Source organism: Lodderomyces beijingensis, assembly GCF_963989305.1.
Source record: "Lodderomyces beijingensis strain CBS 14171 genome assembly, chromosome: 1".
Lineage (NCBI taxonomy): Eukaryota > Fungi > Ascomycota > Pichiomycetes > Serinales > Debaryomycetaceae > Lodderomyces > Lodderomyces beijingensis.
Window position 1 is genome coordinate 2,632,006 of NC_089970.1, and position 27,231 is coordinate 2,659,236.

The window sequence follows — 27,231 nt, forward strand, 5'->3', positions numbered from 1 at the left end:
CCCCAAAAAACTTGTAAAAGGGGATGTTGTATCCTAAGTAACAGTAGGCGGTAAAAAAATGTGTAAAGATGTGTAAAACAAAAAACCAAAAAAGAGTTGTCAAGGTTGGAATCTCTTTTAAGCTTTCTTTGGTAATTGAACAAAAAAAAAATGCCTTTCGTCAGTAGGATTGATGATGCTGATGGTGAATTGGTGGTGATAAAAATGACAATGTTAGTGATGATGATAATGACAAAAGCTAAATTCTAGTCTGGTACAACAAATAAGAGCTTCAAATCGACAAACTTTAAAGTCGAGGTGCCAAGTAAACTCTAACTGGTAAATGACGGGAGGAAGCAAGTAGAACTAGGTTTTTTTTTTGTCTTTTTTTTTATATATATCTTCGAGGTCTTGTCTTTTATGATAAAATCGATGATGTGCACGGTGCCTTCCTTCCTTCTTTTGAAATGACGATGAACTTCTTTAAAGTTTTCCCAACTTTAACTGAAAAAAAGCTTTGTGTGACAGCAGCCTCTGACTTGATCCCGTTCCTCCAAGTAAGCAAGGGATATTAAGATTTGTACCCTGCGGTTTCAGTAAAAAAGGATCCTGAAAACCGGAAGAAAAAACACAAAGAACAAGCAAGAGTGAAGTGCAAACGCAGCAGCAGATATGAGGCAGTCAACCGATGTTTAGACTGGTGCTGAAATTCTTGTGCCAAAAAAAAAAAAATTTGCAACTTTTTCAAACACAACCTCTGCTAGATTCCAACCAAAGTAGCAGTAATAAACTTTCAATGGTCCGTCGTGCTAATGCCGGATGTGTTAAATGTGTTTTACTCCAGAATAGAAATTTCCCTCTGTTGGACGTCTAAAAAGTTTGACTAATTATGCAAAAGGTTGTTGTTGCTGTTGTTGTTGTCGTACGGGGTGGTGGTGATGGTGGCAGTTTTTGGTGGAACCTACTTGCTTCTGTCCTGTGGTAGTAGTAGTAGTAGTAGTAGTAGTAGTACTGGGGGGATGTGTTTTGTTCCAAAAGCGACAAATCCCTTACCCCTACAACTCTCTTGGAAATGCAAGTTTAATGGAAATGTGTAATGGAAAGTTTATCTCTGTTCCTTCTTTTGCTTGATCTCTCTTGCACACTCTCCAGCACTTGCTTGCAAGATAAGTAGGTGGAAAGTTTATCAACCAAGTCCACCCAGCTCCCCTCAATTATCACGAAGGAGTAGAAATGGCGTATTTAAATCTTTTTTGTTTTTTTTTTAATATTTTTAACCTAACCAGTGTTTAAGCGTGAATCGAACGTTCAACTCCAGATATGTCATGGGGCGACCCGCCTTTTTCTCCTCGTCTCACTAAAGCCCAGCCAACCACCCGGCTTAGCCTATCGTCTTTAGCTGCGCCTTTTCTCCCTCCCATTCCTTTGCCCCATGGCGGTGGCGTTGGACCAAACAAAAAAAAAATGTTCAAGACTTTTTTTTTTTCTTTGTTTTCTCAGCAACTGTCTAGATGAAATAATAAGTACGGGAGACTTAGTAACCAACCATGTACAATAGATAATATATCAATATATCAGTCACCACTGTCCTTGTTCTCTGTTAACGAGGGGAGGCAATCGGGAGGAAAAAAGAGAGGTAAGCTTTGACAGTGGGCTTTCTTTTTTGGCAACTTATTATTCAAAATCCTCGTGTTATTTTCAAAGCTTCTTGGGACACGCCAAAAACAAAAAAAAACCCAGAGATGTACGTCGCCTCTTCTTCAGTCTTTGAAAAGAGAGCGTATAGTATGCGAGTCAATTGGATCAAAATGCAACAGCTTTAGACCAGACCAAAAACTTTAACCGTTAGTTTAAACTCGTGGCCTTAAGCTGAACTTTATTGCTGAGATCGTCGGCAGCGAATCGAGCGCAAAAGAATACCCGCCAGTGGCGAAGATACCAATGCGCGCCAAATCTCCCGAACCAGTTTTCTTTTTTTTTTTTTCGTTTTACGAGATTTGGGCCTCGGGGGAAACACACCGACGAGAGCTGTTGGTTTGGTCCCACGGTGGGTGGTTGCGGAAAGAGCTTTGTTCTTTTTTCCCTTTTTTGGATCAGTGGAAGTAACCGCAAGTGGCAGAGTAAGTCATATCTTCTCCAAGGCTTTGACACCGCTTTATTATTCACGATTCTTGCAACTTTTGTACTTCCCAAAACAACTTTTGGGATATTATTCTCCAGATCAGTTCAAGACGGAAAAAAAAACGATTTGCAGGTATTTTTTTATTCTCTCGTAATTTTCCACTCACTTGCATAACAATGCAGCTAGACCGAAAATAGACCGAAAATGAATGTTAGCAGTGGGTGATATAGCCGACCTGGACGAGGTTTTCGTGCCTCGCCGGCAAGCATACCGAGGTACTTCTTCCATTGATGGAAAAAGATTGGAGCCTGTACTTCGATACTGCCGGTCTCGCGCTTTCTCCTTCCATCGCATAATCCATCTTGATTGTGTACAATGCAAACCCTATTCGGCGTGTCTTAACCTTCTCCACATGTCTAACCACAAAGGAAATTCCCGTTACAGCAGTGTCAGCGACCAATCTTGAAGCACGCGTTTTTTATTTGAGGGGGGGGGGGGGGGGCGGCAACTAGAACTTTTTGCCCGTTCTTTCCTCGTTCCCTCGTTCCATCTTTCTCCTTGCCTTCGTGCTTGCTTTCATCCTTCCCTCCCCTCAGGCGGTTTCAGACTAAACGTCGTTTAAACCAAGGTGGTCCAAGAAATTTTGGCAATTGTGGCTACAACACAAGATGCCTTAGATTTACAAAACTGAACATGACCATCTCGAGTCGGCAAATGCAACGAGACAAAAAGAAAAAAAGAAAGGTCTGATCTAGGAGCCTGTTTTGCTGGTTAAATGCCTCATGAAACGTCTTCGGCTAAACTCAGATTCGAGATCGATGTGACTTTCATCTTGCTCTTGTGAGGAGTCTGTGCTGCCTTCTTTTTAATTTTTTTTTCTCTTTTTTGTTCCGTTATCTTTCCCACTTGGTTCCATCCTGTGGAGTAGACAGAGACAGCGAGAGGGAGAGAGAAAAGGGGAGATAGAGGGAGTGGTGGAGAGGAGGTGATACCAAAGCAGGTGCTCCACGATTGTCAGCGTCTTTCAAACGTTGACCTCTTTTTTGTTTTTTTTTTTTAGTTGGTTGGTTGAGCCATACTGATGAATTCGAAGCATCGGCAAACCTTGCCCCAACTCTCTTAAAAAAACAAACAGCCAAAATTCGGTCTAAATTATAATGGAAAGCTGATTATATAATTATCGAGGACCTTATTCTCCACGGTATTAACCAGATAATCAGGGGGTTAAACTTGTGGCTTACTCGTTTGCCGTAGTAAGCTGCTTGTTTTTATTCTTTGATTTGCAGTATCGAGTGGGAGAAATAGGTTTGATCCTTGGCTCTCTAGTGTTTCTAGAATTTTCCAGTAATGATCCGCCTAGAGCCATTTCAAGAAAGACAACCCGAGTCCAAAATTTTGGACTACAACTTTGACTTCTTTTTCTTTAGTCACATGACCATTGACAACCGCTGCTTTTTTTTTTTACACCATAGAATCAACTTTTGCAGCTTGATTCAGTCTTCACCTTTGGTGTAAATGAGCCTTTCTTGTAATTGCACTGGTTGTTCTGGGTGGTACAGACTGAAAAAAAGAACATAAGTTAAGCTTTTTGATCTAGTGGCATCTTTGCCTTCTTTCGTTGTACGAGTGTTGTAGTCGGTTGTTCCTGCCAGACATTTCAACTGTTAAATACAGACAAAATGGTCGTAGCTTGAAAAAAAAAAAATTTCTTTCAACCTGTGCAATAAATACTTGACTCAATCACTCTCGATCCTTATAGCAAGCAGGAAAAAGAAGAAAAAGAAGAAGAAGGAGAAGGGCGGATCATTGAGCAAGAGTGACGACACCTCCACAAGCTAAACAGGACGAGATGCAAATCAATGAGCCGGTCAGGATTTATCATTTACCAGCTTGAGGTATGAATCCTGGTCGGAGAATTGCAGATCTTGCGTGGAATGGCTCAAATCCACCACCTGAGGGGACAAATTTTCCCCTGGAAAATGCACGTGACCAGAACACGTGACCAGGACACACACCACAACTTTTCAAAGACGCCGTTGTTCGTTTCTAAAACCAGGTATCAGTGAGTTGCTTCTGGTCAAGCCATGACACTCGCTCACTGCTGAAGTGTGTTCCTTTGAGTGTTTCACCCTGTGATGCAAATCAAGATAAAAAAAAAAAAAAAGAAAAAGAAAATGAGCCCACTCTCATGACGGTGTTTTCTTTTCATTTTCCATCAATTTCATCTCATCTCAATTGGCTAAAGCGCCAATTCACTGCATTGCAAATTTCTTTCAGCATAAGCAACCGTGTCCTAAAAACAAGCTGGAATTGATAACCCGAAGCGACCGGCCCTGGACTAAAAAATTTGGCACATTGCCATTCCATCAAGTATCAAGAGGGTTGCTCAAAAAAAAAAAAAAACACGGCAAAATGGGGGCGACGGTTGGCTCCACAGTGGGAAAATAGGAGTGCATTGTGCCATGCCATTCCCTTTGGTTAACTTCTCTCTTTTTGAACTTCTTGCGTCAATGGAATGGTTAGAACATGGATGAATGTAGGCACTGGCTTGATGAATGGGTTGGTGTTTGTTTTGGTGAGCTTTTCGCCAAAAACAAAGTTCTATTTTTAATTTTCTCTCTCTCTGATACACTCACACTCTCGACTTGTTCGTTATTACTTTATGAAATTCGTAAATTGATTTCCGTCAAAGACAGACAGATCCTGAAGAACACTCACGGCTTTATACAAATATATATATATATAAACGTAACCTGCTCGTATAGCTATCCATCGGCCCAATATATATAGGGGCTGAGTCACACCTGAAAAGCTTCTAGCACCGCGGTATTCGACATGGATCAAGAAAGCCCGCTCTACTATGGTCGATCTGTGAATAAGGTCTACAACCAAGAGTTCATCATTGATCGCCGATTCAAAATCATCAAAGAACTAGGCCACGGCGCGTATGGAATCGTCTGCTCTGCCAAGTATGATGACGGATCGCAGCAAAAGGCAGCTTCAAATTTGACAGATGGCAATAATCTATCGTCGTCAGCGGATGGGTCATACGTTGCCATCAAAAAGATCACCAACATTTTTAGCAAGAAAATCTTGTGTAAACGGGCTTTACGTGAGATCAAGCTTCTTCAGTTTTTCCGTGGCCACAAGAACATCACCTGCTTGTACGATTTGGACGTTATCCCCAACCCTTTAACTGGAGACTTTAACGAGATTTACTTGTACGAGGAGCTCATGGAATGCGATATGCACCAGATCATCAGGTCGGGACAACCACTCACAGATCTGCACTATCAGTCGTTTATATACCAGATTCTTTGTGGGCTCAAATATATACACTCGGCCGACGTGCTACATCGGGATCTAAAGCCGGGAAACTTGCTCGTTAATGCAGATTGCGAGTTGAAGATTTGTGATTTTGGCCTTGCCAGAGGGTTTTCCGAAGACCCGGAACAAAACCAGGGATTCATGACGGAGTATGTTGCCACGAGATGGTACAGAGCACCCGAGATCATGCTCAGCTTTACCAATTACACAAAGGCCATCGATGTTTGGTCTGTAGGATGTATCCTCGCGGAACTTTTAGGAGGCAAACCACTTTTCAGGGGCAAGGACTACGTCGATCAGCTCAATCAGATATTGATGATATTGGGCACGCCCCCAGAATCCACATTGGTTAAAATTGGCTCTCTACGTGCCCAGAACTACGTGCGATCCTTGCCCACCATGAAGAAAATCAGCTATAAGCATCTTTTCCCCAACGCAAACCCACTTGCACTAGACTTGTTGGAGCGGATGTTGACCTTGGACCCCTATGAGAGAATCACCGTTAACGAGGCATTGAACCACAAGTACCTTGAAGTCTGGCACGATCCAAGAGACGAGCCGGAATGCCAGGTTAAATTCGATTTCAAGACATTTGAAACGTACGAGGAGTTGGGAGAGATGAAGCAGTTGATAATGGAGGAGGTGAAAGGGTTTAGAGAGTTTGTTAGAAAACCAATAGAGGAACAACAGCAGATTCAGCTACAAATGCAGTTGAAGCAAAAGGAACAACAAGAGCAGGAACGAGAACGCAACGAGCAGCAGCAGCAGCACTTGAGCCAGCTTGAAGAAAGGGCTTACTACTCCAACAATGTTTCCATCGATGTGCAGCTGCCCCAAACTAGAGAGTCCGATTACCCCAAGCCTCAAGAGTTGAACGATTTTTCCTATTCGAACCTAGAAATGGCGAACGACCAGTACATGAGCGTTGATCGTCCCGATACTTACGAAGGCCCAGAATTTGAGCTCAACTCTGCCGCGTTGGGACCAGACTACTACAAGCTAGAAGAAGAGCTTGGATTTGGATTGGACGGTAACACATTTGGTAATTTTGCACAAGAATAAAAATCAAGATTAAAAACAAGATTTAAAAAGCGCGCGCCACCCACGCCTACTCTTACATCTACTCCTAATCCTGCCTCCACCCTCTTATACTACTTTATACTTGAATATATCACCGCTTTTGCAAAAACACCATAGGTAGTTTTCATCGATTATCACATTGTCGATTTTCCCACCTGGGATTAGACACGTCAACTGGATAGTCACCAATGGAATCCCAATAACGGGCACGAGTTTGTCGTTGACAATGGGCGTGATGATCGAACCGTACTGGGCGAAATTTCTCTGCGCATTCTTTCTATTCCTCAAGTCTTGTAATTTCCTGTACAACGAAAGCACCGAATCCACGGCGCTCCCAGTCGCTGGCGCGTCTCCGCCACTTAGCACGCTAGACAAGTTGGTGCTCATGATGGCAGCTGGCACATTCGCAAAAGACGCGGCTTTGAAAAAGGGGTCCTCCGACTTGTTTCTTCGCGCGGCGTTATTTCGAATGGGGCTTCCAGGGTTGGGGGAAGGGCTGCGTGCCACAATCTGGATGCTCGACTTTCTTTCGTAAACGGACCGCCGAGTCTCTCGCGTCCGGTGAGGGATGCTGGCTTGTTTCTTCACTTTCGGCACTGCTTTGTAGTCGAATTCCCAGACGAAAATACAGGCGTCGTTGCCGCAGCTCAAAATTTTATAAGTCAGATTCGTCTCGTCTACTTCCCCCAAAAACTGAATCGATTTGACAAAATTTGTGTGGCCCTTGAGTCGGCATACAATGTCGATGCTTTTGATCATGGGAGGGATAATGTTTATCATTTGTTGTTGTTGTTGTTGTTGTTGTTGCTGTTGTTGCTGTTGCTGGTGCAGCTGCTGACCCTGGAAATTGACCTCTGCATCGGCTCGAAGTAAATGTTGGTGTGATACCCTGCTATTGACTGTTCCACTTCTGGACCTGCCGCCTTGTCTAGCGTTTTTCTTCAAGAGCCCATCAACATTATAGTACGACATTTTGAAAACCTCAATGAGGTCTCCTTTGCCCAGTATGCAAAGAAACTTGTAGTCGGGGCTGAATGTCACATCGGAAATCTCCGTGTTGAAGTAGCTGGGTACAATGTCGGTGATGATTAGTGGGTTGGCGCCTTCACGATTATCCCCCGCGGTGAACATAAAGTCGATAATTCTGACAAAGCCGTCAGCTGCTGCGATAGCTACTAGGTACGGCTGCAAAGATGATGTTTCCTCTGATCCTTTTGGCTTTAAAGTGGACGCAATGGCCGTTATTGCTGTCGAGCTTATCTTGAAATGAAGAAGAAGCAGCAGCTGCAGCTGTTGGTGGTCCTTTCTCAAAGACATGGGACTTAGATCCGTCTTTCTGAAAAAAGTCGTGTGGGCGTCCTTGCCCACAATCTCCTTTTTGTACTGGGTCAAGTCTTCGTCTCCATGTGGGTTTATGATTGCCACCTCTCCGTTGGTGTAACCCGCCACAATCAAAAAGTCGTATTTGGGATGCAGAAGGACGGTTATTGCCGAAACTCCAACCACTTCTAGCGATTCTTCCTTGTTGGAGACAATTGTAAACTCCTTCCATTTCAACGAGCGCGGTCTTACTATAGTAAGTTCCCCTGAATGGAACCCTAGAATCACTATGGGCTCTTCGTCCAACACAAACGCAAACAACGTGGTGATGATTGAGTTTTCTTTAAACCTGAGCCTCAATAGAGGGCTCTCTATGGCAGCATTCTCCACTTCTACCCCGCTGTCATCCTCTTCTGTCACATTTTCCGTAAATGAGTACTGGGATGCAGCATCTAGGCCAAACACATTTAGCACATTTACATGCGAGCTGACCATTAATTTCTGGCACGCTGCAAAGTCATCCTTCCAAGCCATGATGGTGACATCCGGCTGATCTCGAAGAGTCAGATAAGTTTCATCTCGAGCAAATTCCCTTCTTTTGCTGTTTGCAGCCATTTGAGCAAACGGATTTCGCGACTGCAATTTGGTCTTGGTTTCGATTATGGTGGACAATGCTCCCGGGTTGAGATTGATATTACGGAACGGGTCCTGAATTAGCGGGTTCACGTTGGCTCCAATGTGCATATTGCCCTCGGTTGCACGTTCGCAAGATTTGACCTTTTCCTGGAACTCGCTCACCACATGTAAAGGAAGGGACACGTAGGTCGTTGACTCGAATGCACCCAACGCGGGTCTCGCAATGTTTAAGTAGTTGGTCTCCAAAACCAATTTCGAGCTGGGGACTGCAAGTTGGCCCGTTTTAGCGGATGACGTTATCGGCCACGTAATCTCCTTGGCCATGGAAGGCACTTTGCTTTGGGACAAGCAGTGGAACGTGTTTTCCTCCAACTCCGAGTAACCAGGGCACACCGAGTTCAAATAGGGAGCGACGTTCAACATCGGCAAAGGAGGTGGATTCTGCGTCATCTCCCCGTCAACAGAATGGCTCTCGATGGTAAAAAAAAAAAAAAAATCAACAAATCGGGTTGATTTCAAACCAAACCAATCCAATGCTTGCTGGTGTATAAGGGCCTGTTGGTATACGGGTTGAAAGCCAATGTTGAGTACTCTCCAGCTTTGTGTCAAACCTCCAAATTGCCGATTGAATTTTTTTTTTTTTCTTTCACCGCCAAATCCATCACCACCGTTTTGACAAACACCATCCAACAAGAACAAGCACGGGAGGCGTTCGACTAGCATTCCATCATGATTTCACGGTTGTTGGCAAGCTACAAAGGAGGAGCCGGTATCAAAGCTGTACCCCAGTTGCGTGTGTTTGGCTCTGCCGTTTCATACGCACCAGTGAGGTTCAACTCGCTCTTTAGCCCCTCTCCCGATCCTAAAAACCTTGGGTCCAAGCAAGAAAAAAAGAGCAAAATCGATATAGACGAGTTGTTGAAAAGCTCCATCCCAGAGCTCTCTTTTAAGGATACCATGGACAATCACTTTGGACTCGAGCTGAATAGACAGCCCACTCCCAGGGAAGTTGCCAAGGGGATAAGAGAATTTGGGCCAAATGCCGGAAGAATCGTGGAAGTGTACCACCAAAACGTGGCAAAATCATTCAGCGCCAACCTGAGGTTAAACTCAACTAACAAGATCAGATACTTGCAGAAAATCCAGTCTCGATACATCCGTCCTGCCAAATACAGAAAGCAATTGAGAAGAGAGTGGTGGAGAAGACACTTTTCTGCTGGATTCAAAGACATGATGGCACAAGTCAACGATGCAAGAAGAAGAGGATACTAGTATTGAAATGTGGAAATTTTTTTGTAGTTAGATCGTGTAAATAAACTCGTCAAACGTTAATATACCAACGGTTGTTGTATTGTTTTGTTGAAAAATTCCGTATCAGCGTGCTGTTGTCGCTAATGAAGATACCAAACACCTTCAACCTCGGCATCCAGCGACGCTTGACAAGGGGGCATAGGGAAGAAGAACAGATGTAGAGGCCTCAAGAGAGTTCATGACAATTGGCAAGACAGTCATAGGTCCCCTTCCTGATTGATGGGTGTTTTTTTCTTCTTCTCCGCGCAAAAAGGATGGGGAGAATCTCAGCCGATGTTGTTGCGATCTGGCCATTCCCGAAGCTGATGGTATCAAGAAACAGTTTGATTAACGCGTCCTTGTCGCTCTAGTTGTCGCCAATTCGTCTCCATTTTTGAAGATAAGGAAAAACCGAAGAAAAGCCTCTGGTGCAAGCAAGCAAGCAAGCAATCAGATGTCGGGAAATTTTCCTCGAGCTGGCGGGAATATTCCATCGATAGTGGGAGACTTGGATCACAAACATGCCATCCATGTCTTTCCGCAGCAGCTACAGCCGTTCCGTTCCAGCATTATAGCATATGGGGCCTCGTTGGCCTCCACTTTGGTCGGGTACCCCATGGACACCGTCAAAGTGCGGATGCAGACCCACAAACACTACACAAACTACATCGACTGCTTTGTCAAAACGTACAAGACTGAAGGAGTCCGAGGGTTTTTCCGGGGCGTGTGGGCGCCGCTCATATCGACTTCGTTTTCCAAGTCGATAAGCGTATCGATATACACAGCGACCAAGCCCTACGTCTACGACATCCTATTCTCCTATCCCGCGTTTGATGTCACTTCCAATGCATTTTTGAAAAATCTACCAGCGTGCTTCGTCTCGGGGTTCATTGCCGGAGGCTGCGTTTCCATCTTTGCGTGTCCGTTCGAATTTATAAAGATATTTGCTCAGTTGGAGAGGCTAGTGCAGAGCAAGAGTCCCTTGAGGTCTGAGTCGCAGCGGGCAAAAGCAGGCATTGACACCCGCGGGCCGTCAACTTCGAAAATCGTGCAAACCATAGTCAAATACGGCGGGTGGAGAGGCTTGTACTCGGGCTTTTACCAGCATTTCCTAAGAGACTCAATTTCAACTGGGATATATTACAGTTTTTACGAATCGATGAAGTGGTCCATCAACGTGTTGACCAATGAAAGCGTGAATAAGCCCTCGGCAACCTCGGTGCTACTCGCGGGTGGGCTATCGGGAGTCTTTAGTTGGATATTGATTTTCCCCATGGACACTGCAAAGTCGTTGGTTCAAAAGGACGCTGTTTCTACAATCGTGGCGAGGAAATACCATTTACCGCAGGAGCTGCTACGGGCGTCGAAACAAGCGTCGCCTAAAAAGCATTACAGAGGATTGGGTATATCTGTAACCAGATCATTCATTACAAACATGGTCTTCTTTGGGGTATTTGAATTGGGCATGACGTATCTTGCATGATTATAGAAAGACTCGGTATAGATTTGAATCACACTCTCTACTTCGGGACTAGTCTTTCTTTCGTGAGCGCCCTCTTTCTTCATCTGATTGAACGGGGGGTGCTGTAGGACCAGACACTTTTCTTCTCTTACCCAAGCTGCGTTCAAAGGGCTCGCTGAGGTCCTGGGTGGTGCTCTTTAACGGCGACTTTGATCTGGTTCTGGACGCTGGGTACTCGTTATCGCACGACGGGCCACCCCTTTTTTTCGTCGGCGAAGGATCGGAGCTTCCGTAGACGTTGCCGTTTCTCAAGGAGCGCGTGGGGGCTATATCTTCAAGGCCACTCACGTCTAATCCTAGAATTGTTCGCCGCAGCTTCTTGCGCGGGCTATGAGTTATCGGGATGTCTTCTGCTGCCAAGAGGTCCAGGTCTTTGCTGTCTGTGGATTCTTCAGAGGCAACTTTGGTCATTGGCATATCACTCAATCTTTCCTCTTTGTCTTCTGTGCACAAACCGCTCAGTAGAACTGTTGTTGGTGGATCATCGGCCAAGGGCAGCGCAAGCTTCTCTTCTTTCTTCTCCTCCTCCTCCTTTTCCTTTTCCTTTTCCTCTTCTTCTTCCTCTTCCTCCTCCTCCTCCTCCTTCTCTTTGTTCTCGGTTCTAGGCTTCACCTCGTCGCGATTTGTTATTGGTTCGTCTTGCCATCTTTTATTACTAGCTGCGACTGCAGCCTCAAGGTCAAAAGTTGCTTTCTTTAATGCTCTATTCAAACCTGTTTGACTCTGTCTTTGCGTTTGTCTCTTTCTTTTCCTGATTCGTCGGTGAGATGGTGTAATGTAGGTCACTTCTAGTGGGTTCAATCCTAGCGATGCAAGCTTATGTGCCATTGTGTTTGTGGTAAAGGGTTCCAATACAATTCTGGTGACAGCGACCCTGGTACGGGCAAAGATTGAGCTCACTGGTTTCAAAATTCTTGTTGCAGTTTGGCCCATGTTGTTGGTGTTGCCACTCTTCTCTACGCGTAGCTCATCGTTTTGAGTGGACGCTTCAATTGCCTGGGGCAATAGTGCAGCCGTGTTTCCGTCGATTACGTTTTTGGAATTGTTCACATCCGCAACGCAATCACCATCTGAAACGGCCTTTGGGTCATCATCATCTTCCAGGTTCTTTTCACTAGCGTGGAAGATGGAATCGTTGCGCCGTGTCTCGATCTTGTCTTGGTGCAGGGTATCTGGACCAGCAATCACCTCATAACCTGTGCTATTTAATTTGTCCACACCCTCGAGCAAGTCAACTTTGTCTTCATTGTCTTCAACAACATTTGATGAATCAACTTTCGTGGGCACATTTGCGTTTTCGATCGTGCCACTTTCTTTAGCTTTAGAATCAAATTCGGAATTAGTAACTGATTCTACACTTTCCGAAGGAATTTCAACTTTGGCACCAGGTTCGTTTTGGTCCATAAATCCTTCGGAACTGGCATCAATTTCAGGAGTGAACGCTTTCTCATATACGTCCAGTACCGGCAATTGACTGGATTCTTCGAAACTCTTTGTCGCAATTGCAATCTCCTCCGTGGCCAGTTGCTCCTCTTCACCTGGTAAATTCCTCTCATCTGCGATTTTTTCGATGGCCAGTTGCTCCTTTTCATCTGCTAGCTCCTTCTCCGCTAATACATTGCCTACATCTAACGGCTCTTCGCCATCGGGCTCCTTCTCCTCCATTTTTTCCTCCCCCTCCTCCTCTTTTTCCTTCCCCTCCTCCTCTTTTTCCTCCTTCTCCTCCATTTTTTCCTCCCCCTCCTCCTCTTTTTCCCCCCCCTCCTCCTCTTTTTCCTCCCCCTCCTCCTCTTTTTCCTCCCCCTCCTCCTCCTCCTCAGTTGCTGCATCTGAACTGATGAATGAAAATATTTCATGCTCTGGTAGATCTTCTAAAGAAGGAGCTTGAATCAGCGCCATAGGCTCAACATTGGCCGCCACGTCATCTGCTTGAGAAAATGCCAAGCCAGAGTTGTCATGGCTAGGTTTTTCTGGTTCAATTTCAACAGGCGAATCGTTTTGCACTTCTACAGAGGGCAATCTTTCATTTGTTGATGGACTTTGTGCCTGACTTTCATTTGAATGGATAGATCCTGCCTCATCATCTTCAATTTCATCCACTAGCAGCGGTGCTAGTTCAATATTCTCTTCTGCTTCCGCTTCGGTAGACGTACATTTGGCGTCTTCTGTATTTTCTGCGATATTGGGAGGCAGTACGTCGTCACCTTCATCTTTGGATTGGGAGATTGATTCTTTATTTTCTGATCCGTTCGACGGTTGAGTATGGCCATGATAGTGACTGTCACCGTCACAGTGCGAAACTAATGATAAATCCCTGCCTTGAATAATATCGTTTTTTTCAACGCTTTCAGCATCGTTCCCCGCGTCGAACGAACCTTTGCGATAGCCATCCTCCATAACAGTGTCTCCGTCGGCGTCAATGGTGCTATATTCCTCGGAATAATCGGAAATATTGTCGAGAGGCTCAAGAACAGGCTTTTCAATCACTTCTGGAACATATTTGGCAAAGGTACTCAACTCTTGTGCTTTTACCGGTGCTACATCATCCCCTTCAGATGTCGTGGGAGCCTCGTTTGCAACTTGTTGCTCCTGCTCGGTGGCTTCTACAGGAATATCCGCTGGTAACCCCAATGCTTTCTCCAATTCGTCGACGGCTTCTATCTTCACATTGTATTTCCTTTCGGCCGCCTTGAGCTTTTGCAATGTCACCATGGGTTCTTCTTCACTGATGGACCTGAATAGCGGTACAGGTGTGGCCACTTTCTCCGATTTGTACTCGGTATTGTTTCCTTTCCCCACGTGATGCAGTATTTCGTTTCGTCGATACTGGGCCTTGCTGGTGGGGCCGCCATAGTGGTAGTCGCTTTTTGCCGACTCGAATTGACTCTCATCGGCTAAAGAAGCATCCGACCGAATGTCGTCTGAATCGTTAACTTTCAACCTTTTATCGCTCAACTCGTGAGCATAAAATGGTTCTGGAACCGGTACAAAATTATCATCGGTTCTGAAGTTGGTATCTTTGAGAACCGAATCGGAGTTATTGATCTCATTCTGCATCGGCTTTGCATTTGTGTCGGTAAACTCCGAGTCGGCCATGTAACCAGACTGCGTGTGTTGCCCTTTGAAGTTCTTCAGGGCTCTCAAAGTGCTCGCAGCAAGGGTTAAAAGAAACGGTTTGCGGTCAACATCGTCATCTTCCTTCTCCAGATCAGCGTAATTCTCAGCTTGAGAGTCAACGTATCTCAACGGGCCGCTGCTTGGCGAGTCAGTCAATTCCGGACGGTTGTCTTCGCTTGAGCTCACGGTGCTCAGGTCTGACACGTACTCCTCGGGATTTTTTTGCTCGGACTCGTGCAGCAACAAATCATCGTCTTTGACGCTCTTGGCATCATTTTTTTCATGACGTATGAAATCTTTGTGCTCTTCGTGGCGCTCTTCGTGAGGGTGGGGGTTGCTTAATGCCTGCTCCGTCTCAAAATCTTCTGGTCCATACTCGCCAATAATTCTGTCTTGAGCTAGAGCTGGACCTGGGCCTGGACCTGAACCTGGACCTGAACCTGCACTCAGCTGATGTACCAGTTGGTCTCTTTCTACAAAGCGTTGCTGCTTTTGTGACTCTAGGTCGTGCTCGTCAGCGGCGAGGAGTGGTTCAAAATGCATATCTTGTCTCCGATGGGCCAAGTGAGTGATATCATTTGCCTTTGCAGGAGTAGTCTGAATTGACGGAGGCTCTCCTCGCCTCGAGTTGTATGATGTCTCGACAATTTCATCCTGCAGCTCGTCTTCATCATCATTATCGTCGTCATGTTCATCATCGTCTTCCTCTTCAAAGCCGGAATACGTGTTGTAACGGAGAGTATCCGTCAACTGGAACCGGCGCTGCAGCTGCTGCTGCTGCATCGAAGTATATGTACCAACAATCTGCTCATCGTCAATGTCTTCGTCCCCCGAGAAAATGGAGACCATTCCGTCTTGATCGATGATGCTGCTGTGAAGAGGGTTACCGCGATCATAGTAGTTGTTTTCCCCGTAGTCAGTGATTGGCCCCTGTATAGTGTTGCTTGCTTGGATGTGGTAGCCGCGATTGCCATAATCTAGAATGGTCTCCAGGACTTCGACCTGGTTGGATATTCCGTAACCGGGATATTCTTCTTCTTCTTCTTCTTCTTCTTCTTCTTCTTCTACTTCTTCTTCTTCTTCTTCTTCTTCTTCTACTTCTACTTCTTCTTCTTCTTCGCCATATTGTCGTTCTCCTTTTTCCTCCATGTCGGTGTGGTTCTTGTCGATTTCAAGTTGGTCCTCGTCGCTTTCGTACTGGTCTCCTTTGCTTTCAAGTTTCTCTATTTCCTCGCATGCGTCGCTTTCCTCTGTGTCAAGCTCGATGACCTCCGCTTCGTTGTCGATAAAACCCTGCGCGTGGGACTCTTCTTCCTCTGCTTCTTCTACTTCTTCATCATCTTCTTCTATTCCTTCTTCCTCTTCTTCGCTCATACCTGAAGTTTCTTGGAGAGGCAGACTGTTAGCGGAAACTCCTTCCCCGTCATCATCATCATCATTCTCGTATTCTTCTTCAATGTCATACTTTGCTTGTATTTCTGAAGCCGTCCCCGGTCCAGAGCTGCCCGTTGCATCTTTCCCACTTTGTCTTTCCAAATACTGCTCCAACTTTACAAACTCTTGGTCGTAGTGCTTTTGCCTATATTTCTCTTTCAATAGACGAGCTTGTCGTTGTTCTTCATGTTGTTTCTTGAGCAAATTCAGTTCTTGTTCTTGACTAGCTTTCAATTTTTCGTATCTGCTTTTCAAACTGTCTATCCAGCAAATCACATCGTCGGCGTCTGACACTTGGAAACCCGGGTTGTGCCGCGTTGATATCGAATTGACACTAGTGTTGATTGAAGTCGACGCCGAGGGAGAAGCATTGACATTGACGACGGTTCGATTGGGCGTGAAGGAGTTGTTGGATCTGTTGTTCTTGTTCAATTTTGTATTCGCATGTGATTGGTTCTTTTGAAAGGGGTACCTGTTACTCATGGAGAGATGGAATCAAGAGCAGACGACCAAAAATAAGAACTGGGTATATTTGCAATGTAGGTTTTAAGCTGTCAAGTTTCAGTTATACATATGTATACAACCCCCGTTCTCGTTCTATCCCCCCCTCTTGCTTTGTTAAGGAGATCGTCTTTTTAGTATTTTTCGTGTCGTATTTCAAGCTGTCGCGACTATGATCGTTGCGACACGCGAAAAAAAAAAAAAACAACTGCTACTAGTTTAGTCAACCCCAGGTTTCATATTATCTGCTGAACACTTTAACGAAGTATTTCAGTGCTCCGTATTGGTGCTCCTGTTTCGAATGGAGAAAGTTGACAATCTAGATGTCAAATGCTGTTGGCTTTACTGGACGTGCAAAATTTGTGGCAGTAGCGTGGCGTGTCAGTTGAAAAAATAGTTGTGTGCCGATAGATTTGGAACGATGCAACCTTTCACCATGATTTTGCAACCACTTGCAAGGAAAATCTTTACATGTGTCAAGCCTCGCCCACTTGAAACTTGGTCCAAAAGGAAAAACAGCCTCAGCAGTAATGAATTTTGGAAAATGCATCGAAATTTTTACTGAAACGCAGGGGCCACGACAATAGAGCAAAAGAGAGAACTATCCTGTCAAAAAATTTGGAATTTTTGGCGATTCACTCTGGTACAAGTCTCCCTAGACCCTCTGTTTGGAACTCTCATAGCCGGATTTCAGCAATTTCAGGCACAAGAAGAAGATTCTTTCAAAAGTGTCTTTGTTCTTGCGTTGGATGCAAAAAAAATAAAAAATACGACCCTGAAAAGAATTCGGTGGTGTTCTACTCCTGCCGCGGGCCACAGGGCTAGAACCGGAGAGGAGATGTGCGGAAAAAGGGCGAGAGAGAGGACGGTTGTACATTTGCGTTGAACGGTTTTAATTTTCTCTCTTCAGACACAACGAATGTGACTGACTGATAACTCAAGGAGCAGACCCCCCACTTCTCCATCTCCAGCCAATTTAGTCCCAAATCCAAGGGTGTTTGACAAAAACTCGACTAACTTGAGATAGACAGGGACGGAGAAGTTAAGAAAAAGGCCAAAAACAACAAAACAATAAAATATAAAAAAAAGTCACACACGCGAGGTGGGTTTCCCGAAGTGAAGTCTTAATTTAGAAACTCCTCGCTGTTTACAAAGTAGTTGTTTTTTGAACCAACAAGACAAGAAGAGCACTCCTCAATGGTTTTTTGCAAAAGGGATGGTTTGATGATTGCTGATCAAAACCTCAAACTCAAATTCGATTGTTTTCCTCGGCGATTTTCTTTCTTTTTTTCCGGCGTTTTGGTTTTCATTTGCTTTTTAATTGCCCGTTCCTTACTGCTGTTGCTTGCACGCAACGACAGCTTAAGTAATTATCCTTAACCAGGACTCTAACTCCCTGGACATTTGCTGATTTGGAGAAATGGTACCAGAGATGCGCATGTCTAGTCTTAGCCGCTCACGAGAAATCGTGAGCCCCGGCCTCGCATCGTTCCAAAAACAAGCAACATTTTTAGCTTTTTTGCGCGAAAATCGGGTCCGCACTTTTTGGCTCTAGAACTATTGAATTAGCAAAAATATGCCTGCTCTGTTGTATTTTTGCCAGCTTCGCTCATGGGTTGTTCATGCACCTTGTCAATTAGCCTTTGGTGCTCCTGCAAATTGCCCGCATGTGTGTATGCTTTACGTGTACGTGTCGGTTTGTATAACCCTTGAAACGTTTCATCTTTTTGGATGGAAGAAGGATATACATTTTGTTCTTTATTACACAAGTTGAGTAGCAAACAAAGAAGGAGGGAAAAGTTCGGAAAATGGTCACTAGTGGAAAAGGCAATTGGGAAGGAGAGGAGCATTGATACTTGCTTTTTTGCAATATCAGGCACGGGTACGCCGTTTGGTGGTTTGTTTGACAATAGACAAGTACGCGTTGCTGCGAGCGTCGCACAAGAGAGTGGGTGGGGGGATGGAAAGGTGACCTATTGTGGAGCTGCGTTTCATATCAATATGAATTGTGGGCATAAATCCGGTCGATACTTTGCTGAGTTGGCAGAGCGAAACAAGTACCAAAGCACAGACACCGCATCATTGCCATTCGGGTTTTCTTTCCTGGTGCATGCTTCAACTCTAATGTCCAATTTCTAGACATTTCAAGGCATTTCAAATCGCGCATGATTTAACTGCCTCGTCTCAATTTGGTTCGATTATTATTTTTGGAACAAATAAAAGTAGTCCAAGGCTGACGAATGTTCCTAAAATAATAGTAGTGTTGTTGATGTGTTATAGGCATCAGTATAGTTGAGTGTGTGAGTAAAATAATCGGATTTAATCGCTGAGGATGATAATAAACCAAGACAAGAATAGAGCGAAGGGGGGGGGGGGTGGTGGTGGTGGTGGTAGTTGCAGTCAGCGTGACTACGTGACTGACTTTGTCTACTTGGTTTACTTGGTTTACTTGGTTACAACATAATAACAGGTGAGATCCGTTTACAGTTTGGTAGTAGTAATGGTGGAAATCTGTCTGCTTCGAGACGTATCTTGTGTCCTTCTGTCTTGCCAACTTGGGGGGGAGAGAGAGAGTCGATGGTTGATCTTCCTTCCTAACAATCTAAAAGAATTTGAATTTCTGTTTTCGCAACTTTTGCCTTTCTGTCTGGATTACAACCACAACCATGAAACCAAAGCAATTGAGATTGTCTCCCTTGAAAGTTAATGCATGTGCTCGCCCGCTCCTCTTCTTCCTTCCCTCCCCCCTCCTAACGCCTGCTGGTGATGAGCTTTATACATAACCATCAAACGAGGCTCAGTAGACAAAACTTTTGGAGTTATAATTCAGCATGTCCTTACGGATGAACTTACGCTGGGACATAGACTGGTTTTCTCTAAAAAAGAGAGTCCAAATCCAAGGTTTAGGAAAAAAAGCAACAACTTTAGGTTCTGAAATTTCATCGATGTTATGTTCAAAGCTAATCTGGTTGAGGGGAAAAAGCTGAGTAACTTGATCTCTTTTTTTTTTTTTTTTCTGTATTGAACAGGATCGACGACATGCACGTTTTTAAACTTGTTAAATGTTCAACAAGCTAAAAGTGGAGCGGACTATGAATGGAGGATTTTGGGGACTAGGAACTTTGGTGAAATTATCGTAACCACTACATGCTCTCTCTTTTTAAAAAAAGTCTATCCCAAATTTTTTTTTTTTTTTTTAGTTTGTTTTTAATAATAGTTGCAGTGGGCAGTAGGTAATGCTAATACCGACTTTTGTTTTGATACGTTCAGTGACTAGCTTTCAATAATATCAGGTCCGTATATGCTCTGCTGTTGCACGGGTCCAGAGTATAAATACCGATTTAATTTCTACTTTCATGTTGTAATGAATTTGCTGATACTCAGCTCTGTATCACGTCTCCAAGAGATCTATCGCTCACCACCTCCAAATACCGCCTAAGCTAGAAATTTTTGGAACCACTCCAAAAAAAATATACAGAACATGACAGTCGCTGCTGAAGATCAACACTCGCTAACCCCCAATGAGATTGAGGCTCAGAGACCCTTGTATGAGCCAGAGTACGATGAGCAGTATACCAACTCGGCATTCAAGAACCATTTGATCGCGGCCTTGGGCGAGTTTTTCGGTACTTTTATCTTTCTCTGGACGGCGTTTGTCATTGCCCAAATCGCCAACCAGGACCCAACCATCCCTCCCAAGGGACAAGGCTCGAACCCAATGCAATTGTTGATGATTTCATTTGGGTTCGGCTTCAGTGTCATGATGAGCGTCTTTATGTTTTTCCGAGTCTCGGGCGGAAATTTGAACCCGGCTGTCACGTTGACGTTGGTCTTGGCGCAAGCTGTGCCCCCTATCCGTGGCGTCATCATGATGGTGTCTCAAGTTATCGCCGGTATGGCTGCTGCTGGTGCTGCCTCGGCCATGACACCAGGTGAAATTGCATTTACTAACGGGTTAGGCGGCGGTGCCTCAAAATCGAGAGGGTTGTTCTTGGAGGCTTTCGGCACTTTCATTCTCTGCTTCACCGTGTTGATGATGGCTGTGGAGAAATCCAGAGCCACCTTCATGGCTCCCTTTGTCATTGGTATTTCGTTGTTCTTGGGCCATTTGGTATGCGTTTACTACACTGGTGCCGGCTTGAACCCGGCTAGATCTTTTGGTCCTTGTATTGCTGCTAGATCGTTCCCTGTTTACCACTGGATTTACTGGGTGGGTCCAATCTTGGGTGCAGTCTTGGCCTTTGGTGTGTGGAGATTGTTGACCTTCTTGGGTTACAGATCATGTAACCCAGGCCAAGACGATGACCATTGATACACCTGTTGTGCAATTTGTTGCAGCAGTGAGTCCAAAAATGTCAAAAAAGTCCAAAAATTCAAAAAATCCAAGTTTGGAGCGCGAGACGAGACTAGACGAAACTTGAAGAGCGATTTTCCGCTTTCTAGAAAAATTTCCTTTCCTTTTCTCCCACAAACTAATGTGCTACGATTGTGTGTATTCACAATTTGTGTTGATGAACCTTTAATAAATAATTAATCTCTCTATAATCAAAACCCGAACATATATCCTTTTTTTTTCATTTGGGATTCATATCACTCATTGTAAAGAGTAAATCATCTTCGTCTTCGTCTTCTTTCCGCAACGATTTTCGGGACTTGTCATGAGCCGAACCTAGCTCGTCATCATTGGAGTTGTCGCCGCTTCGCAATGAAACTGATCGGTAATCATAAATCGACGGGCTCGTAGCTAGTCCCGATACAACGGTTGTTGCACCGCTCTTCATGTTTGGCATCACTCTGCTTCCTCCGTCTCTATTGACACTAGCAGAAGTAGCAGTAGAATGTACCGACGACATCTTGTTCAAATGTGGAGCATCGGCATGCGCGTGTGCGTGTGCGTGTGCATTTGCTTGTGCTTGTGCTTGAGTTTGTGGTTTATGTGTTTGAGCTTGAGCTTGTGCTGGCGCCGGAGCTGGTACGGATGTCGACGTCGACGTCGACGTTGATGGCAATGCAACATTGCTCGAGTTGAATCTCGACACAATGAGTGGCCGATTAGGCTCGACGCTATTGGACCTGGATGAACTCTCCCTCATTCTTGAAGAGACAATCACTTGGTTTTGATCAAAAGAACCAGGCGGTGAATTCAACGAGCTCTTGCGGCTGCTCTGTCTTGATTGTAAAATGATACTGGCATTGACACTATCACTCAATTGCTGATGTTTATTTTTCATCAGTTGATACTTTTTCAATTCATTCTTGCTTTCGGTTCCCTCCACTTCTCGTATGGCCCTGATTCGACTGTCCGAGTCATGGGAGCTACTATGCCCGCCTGATAGTTTCAAATCCGAGGTGCTATCAATCATCCTCACGAAATCGCTTATATCGTCGTCTCCATATAGCCCGCTCAATGCCGCATCAACACTGTTATTGCCCTGAGTGAAATAGTCCGATTGAGGGGTTTGCTGTCTGATACTTGTATTACTGAATCTTCGACTTGCTCTTGATCCAAACGAGGAGGAAAATCGGGGTGTATTGCTTGCACTATCTGGGTTGACAAATATTTCATCTTGGCCAGTGGAAGATCCAATTGATCTGGGAATCGACGTGCTATAAGGATTGTTGGCGTTGCTGTTGTTGCTCGTCGAAATGGGAATATTACTTGCTGACGGGGTACTGCTTCTGGGGTTTCTCAAAAATGCTGCTAGTGAAGCATTTGAAATGGACTTGCTACTGGTGATGGAAACTTTTCTCTCCAACGGCACTGCTTGCATATTTTGCGGCTGAACAGTGGCATGGCTTGTAGCTGTAGCTGTAGCTGTAGCTGTTGTTGTTGTTGTTGGTGTTCCTGTAGCTGTTGGAGTAGTTGTGATGGTAGTATTACCAGCAACTTGAGCCGATGGCGGCGAGTTCCCAATTGAACCTATTTTAAATGAATTTGGTCTCGAAGTTTTCGTCTTTGGTGAATTCGAAACATCCTTACTAAACAGTGACGATTGATCCTTGTACGAAGCCAAGGAAGACGAGGGAGATATCGACGATAGTTTCTTTTTGGCATCTTCATCGTGCTTGGTAAAATGAACAGAAAGCACTTCTTCGTGTTCATGTAAACAGAAATCGTAGTGGTTTCTATACGCGATTGAGATTTTCAACATACCAAGACTTGTGTTGATGGGTTTGAAATTCTTTTGAGTCATGTGAGATTCAGATTCATTGATGATGTTGTTATTTACAATGGGTTTGGATAATCCGATTCTTCCCTTTGAGCTGATGGGTTGATTGCCGTCGAGAATCTTGTTGCCCAAGGACAACTTATTCGAGGGGTTCTTCTTTTTCAATTTATAAGCAGGCATCAATCTTGAAAAACCGTAAATTGTTCTAAACAATATAATTGCTTGTTTATAGATCAAGGGCAATTCATCCAAGATGATTTTATCCGACTGCGAACTTTGATCAAACTCAATGAGCCATCTTTCCAATACAACTTCTTGCTTTTTGCCATTTGGTTTCACAACCGTCCACGGATGTTTTTGTTCATCGAATAGAACCAAAGTTTGATTTGATGGCAATTGCCTGAGATCTAGATAAGTTTCAATAATCATCGGTGGTAGGGTAATTACCTCTGGGTTTTTCCATAGTTTCAAATCATCTTTGGACGTTGCAGAAGTCGAAATCATATGTAGATTAAACCATTTATTGATTTTGACAACTGGATCCTCGGCATGTGGATGTGGATGTGCATAGCCGTGCCCGTGCCCTTGATTATGACCTTGACCGTGCCCGTGACCATCTGCATATGGCTGTGATGTTGTTGCAGCAGACGATAAGTCAGAATTTGAATACAACGACAATTCCGAGCTTGACGATCGGGAATCTAAAATGATTTGAGCAGCTTTAGTAAAGAAGTTGACCAATACTTGATGGAGCTTTGCCGTGTGTTTCCTTGCCTGTGGGTCAGAAACCGGCAATTTGGGAATTTGGTCACTGGACATCCTTATTGCAAGTGTGGCGTCTGTGAGTGAAGCTGGGCGTGAGTTCTCAGTTTAAACTTGTGCAAGTGTGTGTTTTTTTTTTTCCTATGAAGATAACTCTTGCAATGAGTAACTTTTGTTGATGATGAAGTAGAAGAAGAAGAAGAAGGAGAAGAAGAAGAAGGTTATGGATGAGAACGTTGGGTCATAGTATGTTTGTTGGTAAAAAAATGAATTGTGTAGTCTCCAATTCAGTGTTGTGGTGGGGGGTATTGAGAATGTATATTTTGTTGGAAAATTGTCCTCCTTTATCTTGTTCTAGTTTCGGTAATTAAGATGATAAGTGAATATATCTTAAAAACAAAACACGTCAATCGTTGGTAGAAAATGAATCGTGCTGGATGTTGTTGTTGTTGTTGAAACTAAAAAAAGTGTGGTGGGTGGCTGACGTGTGAGTCAAATGAGTCAGGTAGGCAGCAGCAGCAGCAAGAACAACAACAGTGGCTATCTAAAGGTGGAATCTGTAGATGTGAAAATGTGTCCTATCAATTGCAAAGTTGATGTACTATCTGTCTGTTCCGAGAGTTGGATAGATTTATTGAGTGTATAGATCTCTGTCTACTAGTTGGTGGCAGCAGTGGTTACAGCAGTGGTTTACTATTGGAATCTGCTTTCCTTATCAGTTGGCAGTAGGAGTAGAGCAGTATTATATGGTGAGCACGAAGAGATAAACAATAGTAAACGCCCGGGTATTCAGAACACAACCACCAAAACCAAAACCAAAACCAAAACCGCCAACTCCGCCACCAAGGGTTACATTCAACAACTGCTACTGCTGCTAATAACCACTATTACTACCGCGAAGAGCTTACGTGCTAAGCTGGAGCGGCTGCAGTGATGTCTTATCGGGTACCCCAGCAGCACCACTAGATATATTTCCCCTCCTTCGCCAAGTTGTAGAACAAGAGAAAGCAAGAAAACAGGCCAATTCTTCATCCGGTGTCTTGTAAAATGTAGTCTTGGTGACTCAACCATCTTCCGATTGTCCTGTCGACGTTAATTTCACCTCCTCTTGCTCCTCCAAGTTTTCTGTTCCGTGTATGTGGCAAATGATGCGCACCCACTTGCGAGATAATAAAATATCCGAATGGGAAATAATGGTCAAGGTGATGTCGGTTTCAAGTATCTTGGTTTACAGGCTGGCTGGTCTCTCCTTCGCACAACAAGTCAGTTCTCTACAGAGCCCAATGCAAAGTCTGCACTGTGGTCGGTGATCATCACTTTTGGATGTTACCCCCCCTCAAACTCACATCTCTTTTTCTCTATTGAAAGAGCAGCACTTGGTTTGGTGTTTTACGATGATGATATTCGCTCAAGTTCAAATCTTCCCCTCCTCCTACTTCTTCTCCTAGTCTTCCCCTGCTCCACCTTCTTCTTCTTTCCTTATCGTATTCGGCTTTCGTCGGGGCTAACGGCGAAATACGCAATGGTGTAATGAGGGAGTAGCCATCATTTGGTAGCGTAGTCTCCGAGCACGTCCGCTATGGCGCTCATCACGGGATTTTTTTTTTTTCACTACCAAGTTCACCTAGCATCAGGTAACACACACAGAGAGACACATCAATACTCATTGCAACAAAACCCGAAGGAGATCGCTTTCTTGCTCAAATAAATGACCAAACTATAGCTGTCGGAAAAGAAAAAAAAAGATGGATAAGGACCATCTTTCAACTATACGAGCCCAGTCGCCGAAAACTTTTCTATTCGCATCCATAGCCAAGACTCATCTTGGGGAAATTGCAGCTGTTATAACGACGATTTTGCTAGCTAATGGCCGGTTAACCGTGAGACAATTGAGCAAAAAGACAAACTTGACACCAAAAGCAATCAAGTCAGCTATAGTGTCATTGATCCAGCTAAATTGTCTATACTATTGGCAGGAAAATGACAAGACTACTTTCTATTCCATAAATGAGGTTGGCTTCAACACGTTGATCAGTAGTGGTGACATACTTCAACACATTATTCAGCAATACGGGGAAGCCGAAGCTGAGCTCGTGCAAAATATATTGATGAATGGTCATATCAAGATTGACGACTACCTCCGACAGTTTGACGACGCTAATCAGCGATTGACAAAAGAGAAAATCTTTCTCCAATTGTTTAATGACGGTTGGTTGAAACTGTTGGATATTCATGCATACCATCACATATGCGACATTTGGGATAAACTCTTCCAAGATACAACTAAAGTCACCCCAAGATTGCCAGCGCAGTCGGAGGTGAAACGAGTCGCGGAGATACAGGCTACTTGTAAGCAGAAACTAGCAGCGTTGTTGAACACTACCCATGCCAACATCTACATTACTGAAAATGGGTACAAGAAATTGGACCCACAACTCGTCATTACTTTCAATTTAGCGAGATTCCAAAAACACACGAGAACCACTGCATTTGTCAACTTGGCCAGTTCGCGAATTGGGCTATTAACGTCAAAAGTCTACGAAGCAGCATTGCACAGTATCGAAAAAAATAGCCCCGAATTAATGCATCCCTTTTTGCAAATCCCCGGGCTATTAAACGATCCTACAGCAGTCAAAGAGTTTGTGGAAGGAGAAGAAAGCAGCGCCGTCGCCGCAAAGCAGATTGTATTCACGGCCAAGGATATCTTGAGATTTTTCCCCAAAGAACTCGATTTGACCGATTCGGTGGTGAGCAAGAGCCACCCGGGCAAGAGAATCAACCTTGAAGCGGATTTTCCTGAGTCGAACAAGAGAATCAAGCTTGAAAACGGCGGCAGTTTTCTTCCCGTTTCTACTACTTCCGACTCCGATGATGCCGATTCCAGGCTCTCCATTATCCAACAGCATCTACATCTCTTGGCAACTGGCACAAACACACGATTTGTAGAGGAAATCTCGCCCGGCCGTTATAGCATCCCGTTCAATCGCCTCACGCATCAAGTTAAGCAATTCCACTACGAAACGCTCATCAAGGCCACATTGAACGAGCAGGCGTTTCGCATTTTGCGATGCATCAAACAACTCAAACTCGCCGATGAGAAAACCATCGCCAATGCCGTTTTGCTCAAGGAGAAAACCGTGCGCAATGAAATCTACGCGCTTGTTAAAGCCAACGTTGTGGAAATCCAAGAGATTCCTCGAAGTTTAGACCGCGCCGCGTCAAAGACTTTCTACTTGTTCCGCTATAAAGAATATCACCGGTTTGAGAGCTTGATCAATAGTCTAATTTTCGACATGGCGGAGATCATCACCAATATCGTCGATTTCAAAGCTGAGCATCGGATCTTGTTGGACAAATGCAACCGTGTCGACGTTGAGGGCCACGAAGAGGAATTGTTGATTGAGTCGGAGTTGCAAACGTTGCACGGCTTGCAACACCGCGAGATTAAGAATTTGGTGAGGTTTAATAGAACTCGATTCTTGCGGGATATATATACTTTATAGAAATCTAAATACCCATCAATCTTATTCATCATCATCGCCCTTGTCAAGCGGGACATAAGTCTGCGGAATGTCAACAGTAATCTTTACCTCATCCAACCCTTCCCTTTTGGCAATAACCTGCGCTCCCCTGTCCCTAGGCACATGGTCAATGGCATCTGAACTTTGGACCGCAATGTAGGGCCCCCAGAACATTATCCCTGATAAAGCAACCGACCATCCGACGAGGGCGTAGCCGTCAGTGACGAAAACACGGCGCACGGTGGCCCAGTCGGGCCATGTCTTTTGTCCCTTTGTCCCGTTGTTGATGTCGGTTGCGATGGAGCGTTTCCATGTTGTTGACCTGGCGGTGTGGCGCACGGATGATTTGATGGCGGTTCTAAACATGGTGATGTTTCGTTCTGGAAATGACGGTGGAAATTGTGATGGTGATTGGGGTTTGAGAAAAGAAGAGGGATAGAGTGTCTCGTT

The 27,231-nt window shown here is 44.5% G+C and overlaps 9 protein-coding genes across 9 annotated transcripts; 5 read left to right on the top strand and 4 right to left on the bottom strand. All coding sequences in view use genetic code 12, as the record gives it.

The window, feature by feature from the left end:
- Positions 1 to 4,936: 4,936 nt before the first annotated feature.
- Positions 4,937 to 6,490, top strand: LODBEIA_P10710 (uncharacterized protein; the record flags this gene model as incomplete). Its single annotated transcript, XM_066970919.1, has 1 exon — positions 4,937 to 6,490. One exon carries the CDS (start codon positions 4,937 to 4,939, stop codon positions 6,488 to 6,490), a length of 1,554 nt encoding a protein of 517 aa, XP_066828009.1.
- Positions 6,491 to 6,574: 84 nt separating this feature from the next.
- LODBEIA_P10720 (uncharacterized protein) lies at positions 6,575 to 8,887 on the bottom strand (the record flags this gene model as incomplete). Its single annotated transcript, XM_066970920.1, has 1 exon — positions 6,575 to 8,887. The coding sequence occupies one exon, from the start codon at positions 8,885 to 8,887 to the stop codon at positions 6,575 to 6,577; it is 2,313 nt and encodes a 770-aa protein (XP_066828010.1).
- A 306-nt stretch (positions 8,888 to 9,193) lies between these two features.
- On the top strand, positions 9,194 to 9,736 carry LODBEIA_P10730 (mitochondrial 37S ribosomal protein bS21m; the record flags this gene model as incomplete). Its single annotated transcript, XM_066970921.1, has 1 exon — positions 9,194 to 9,736. The coding sequence occupies one exon, from the start codon at positions 9,194 to 9,196 to the stop codon at positions 9,734 to 9,736; it is 543 nt and encodes a 180-aa protein (XP_066828011.1).
- A 472-nt stretch (positions 9,737 to 10,208) lies between these two features.
- Positions 10,209 to 11,237, top strand: LODBEIA_P10740 (uncharacterized protein; the record flags this gene model as incomplete). The annotated part of the gene is made up of 1 exon (XM_066970922.1): positions 10,209 to 11,237. The coding sequence occupies one exon, from the start codon at positions 10,209 to 10,211 to the stop codon at positions 11,235 to 11,237; it is 1,029 nt and encodes a 342-aa protein (XP_066828012.1).
- Positions 11,238 to 11,285: 48 nt separating this feature from the next.
- On the bottom strand, positions 11,286 to 16,310 carry LODBEIA_P10750 (uncharacterized protein; the record flags this gene model as incomplete). The annotated part of the gene is made up of 1 exon (XM_066970923.1): positions 11,286 to 16,310. The coding sequence occupies one exon, from the start codon at positions 16,308 to 16,310 to the stop codon at positions 11,286 to 11,288; it is 5,025 nt and encodes a 1,674-aa protein (XP_066828013.1).
- A 3,499-nt stretch (positions 16,311 to 19,809) lies between these two features.
- On the top strand, positions 19,810 to 20,640 carry LODBEIA_P10760 (uncharacterized protein; the record flags this gene model as incomplete). Its single annotated transcript, XM_066970924.1, has 1 exon — positions 19,810 to 20,640. One exon carries the CDS (start codon positions 19,810 to 19,812, stop codon positions 20,638 to 20,640), a length of 831 nt encoding a protein of 276 aa, XP_066828014.1.
- A 262-nt stretch (positions 20,641 to 20,902) lies between these two features.
- LODBEIA_P10770 (uncharacterized protein) lies at positions 20,903 to 23,317 on the bottom strand (the record flags this gene model as incomplete). Its single annotated transcript, XM_066970925.1, has 1 exon — positions 20,903 to 23,317. The coding sequence occupies one exon, from the start codon at positions 23,315 to 23,317 to the stop codon at positions 20,903 to 20,905; it is 2,415 nt and encodes an 804-aa protein (XP_066828015.1).
- A 1,688-nt stretch (positions 23,318 to 25,005) lies between these two features.
- On the top strand, positions 25,006 to 26,763 carry LODBEIA_P10780 (uncharacterized protein; the record flags this gene model as incomplete). The annotated part of the gene is made up of 1 exon (XM_066970926.1): positions 25,006 to 26,763. One exon carries the CDS (start codon positions 25,006 to 25,008, stop codon positions 26,761 to 26,763), a length of 1,758 nt encoding a protein of 585 aa, XP_066828016.1.
- Positions 26,764 to 26,784: 21 nt separating this feature from the next.
- Positions 26,785 to 27,147, bottom strand: LODBEIA_P10790 (uncharacterized protein; the record flags this gene model as incomplete). The annotated part of the gene is made up of 1 exon (XM_066970927.1): positions 26,785 to 27,147. The coding sequence occupies one exon, from the start codon at positions 27,145 to 27,147 to the stop codon at positions 26,785 to 26,787; it is 363 nt and encodes a 120-aa protein (XP_066828017.1).
- Between the last annotated feature and the right edge of the window lie 84 nt (positions 27,148 to 27,231).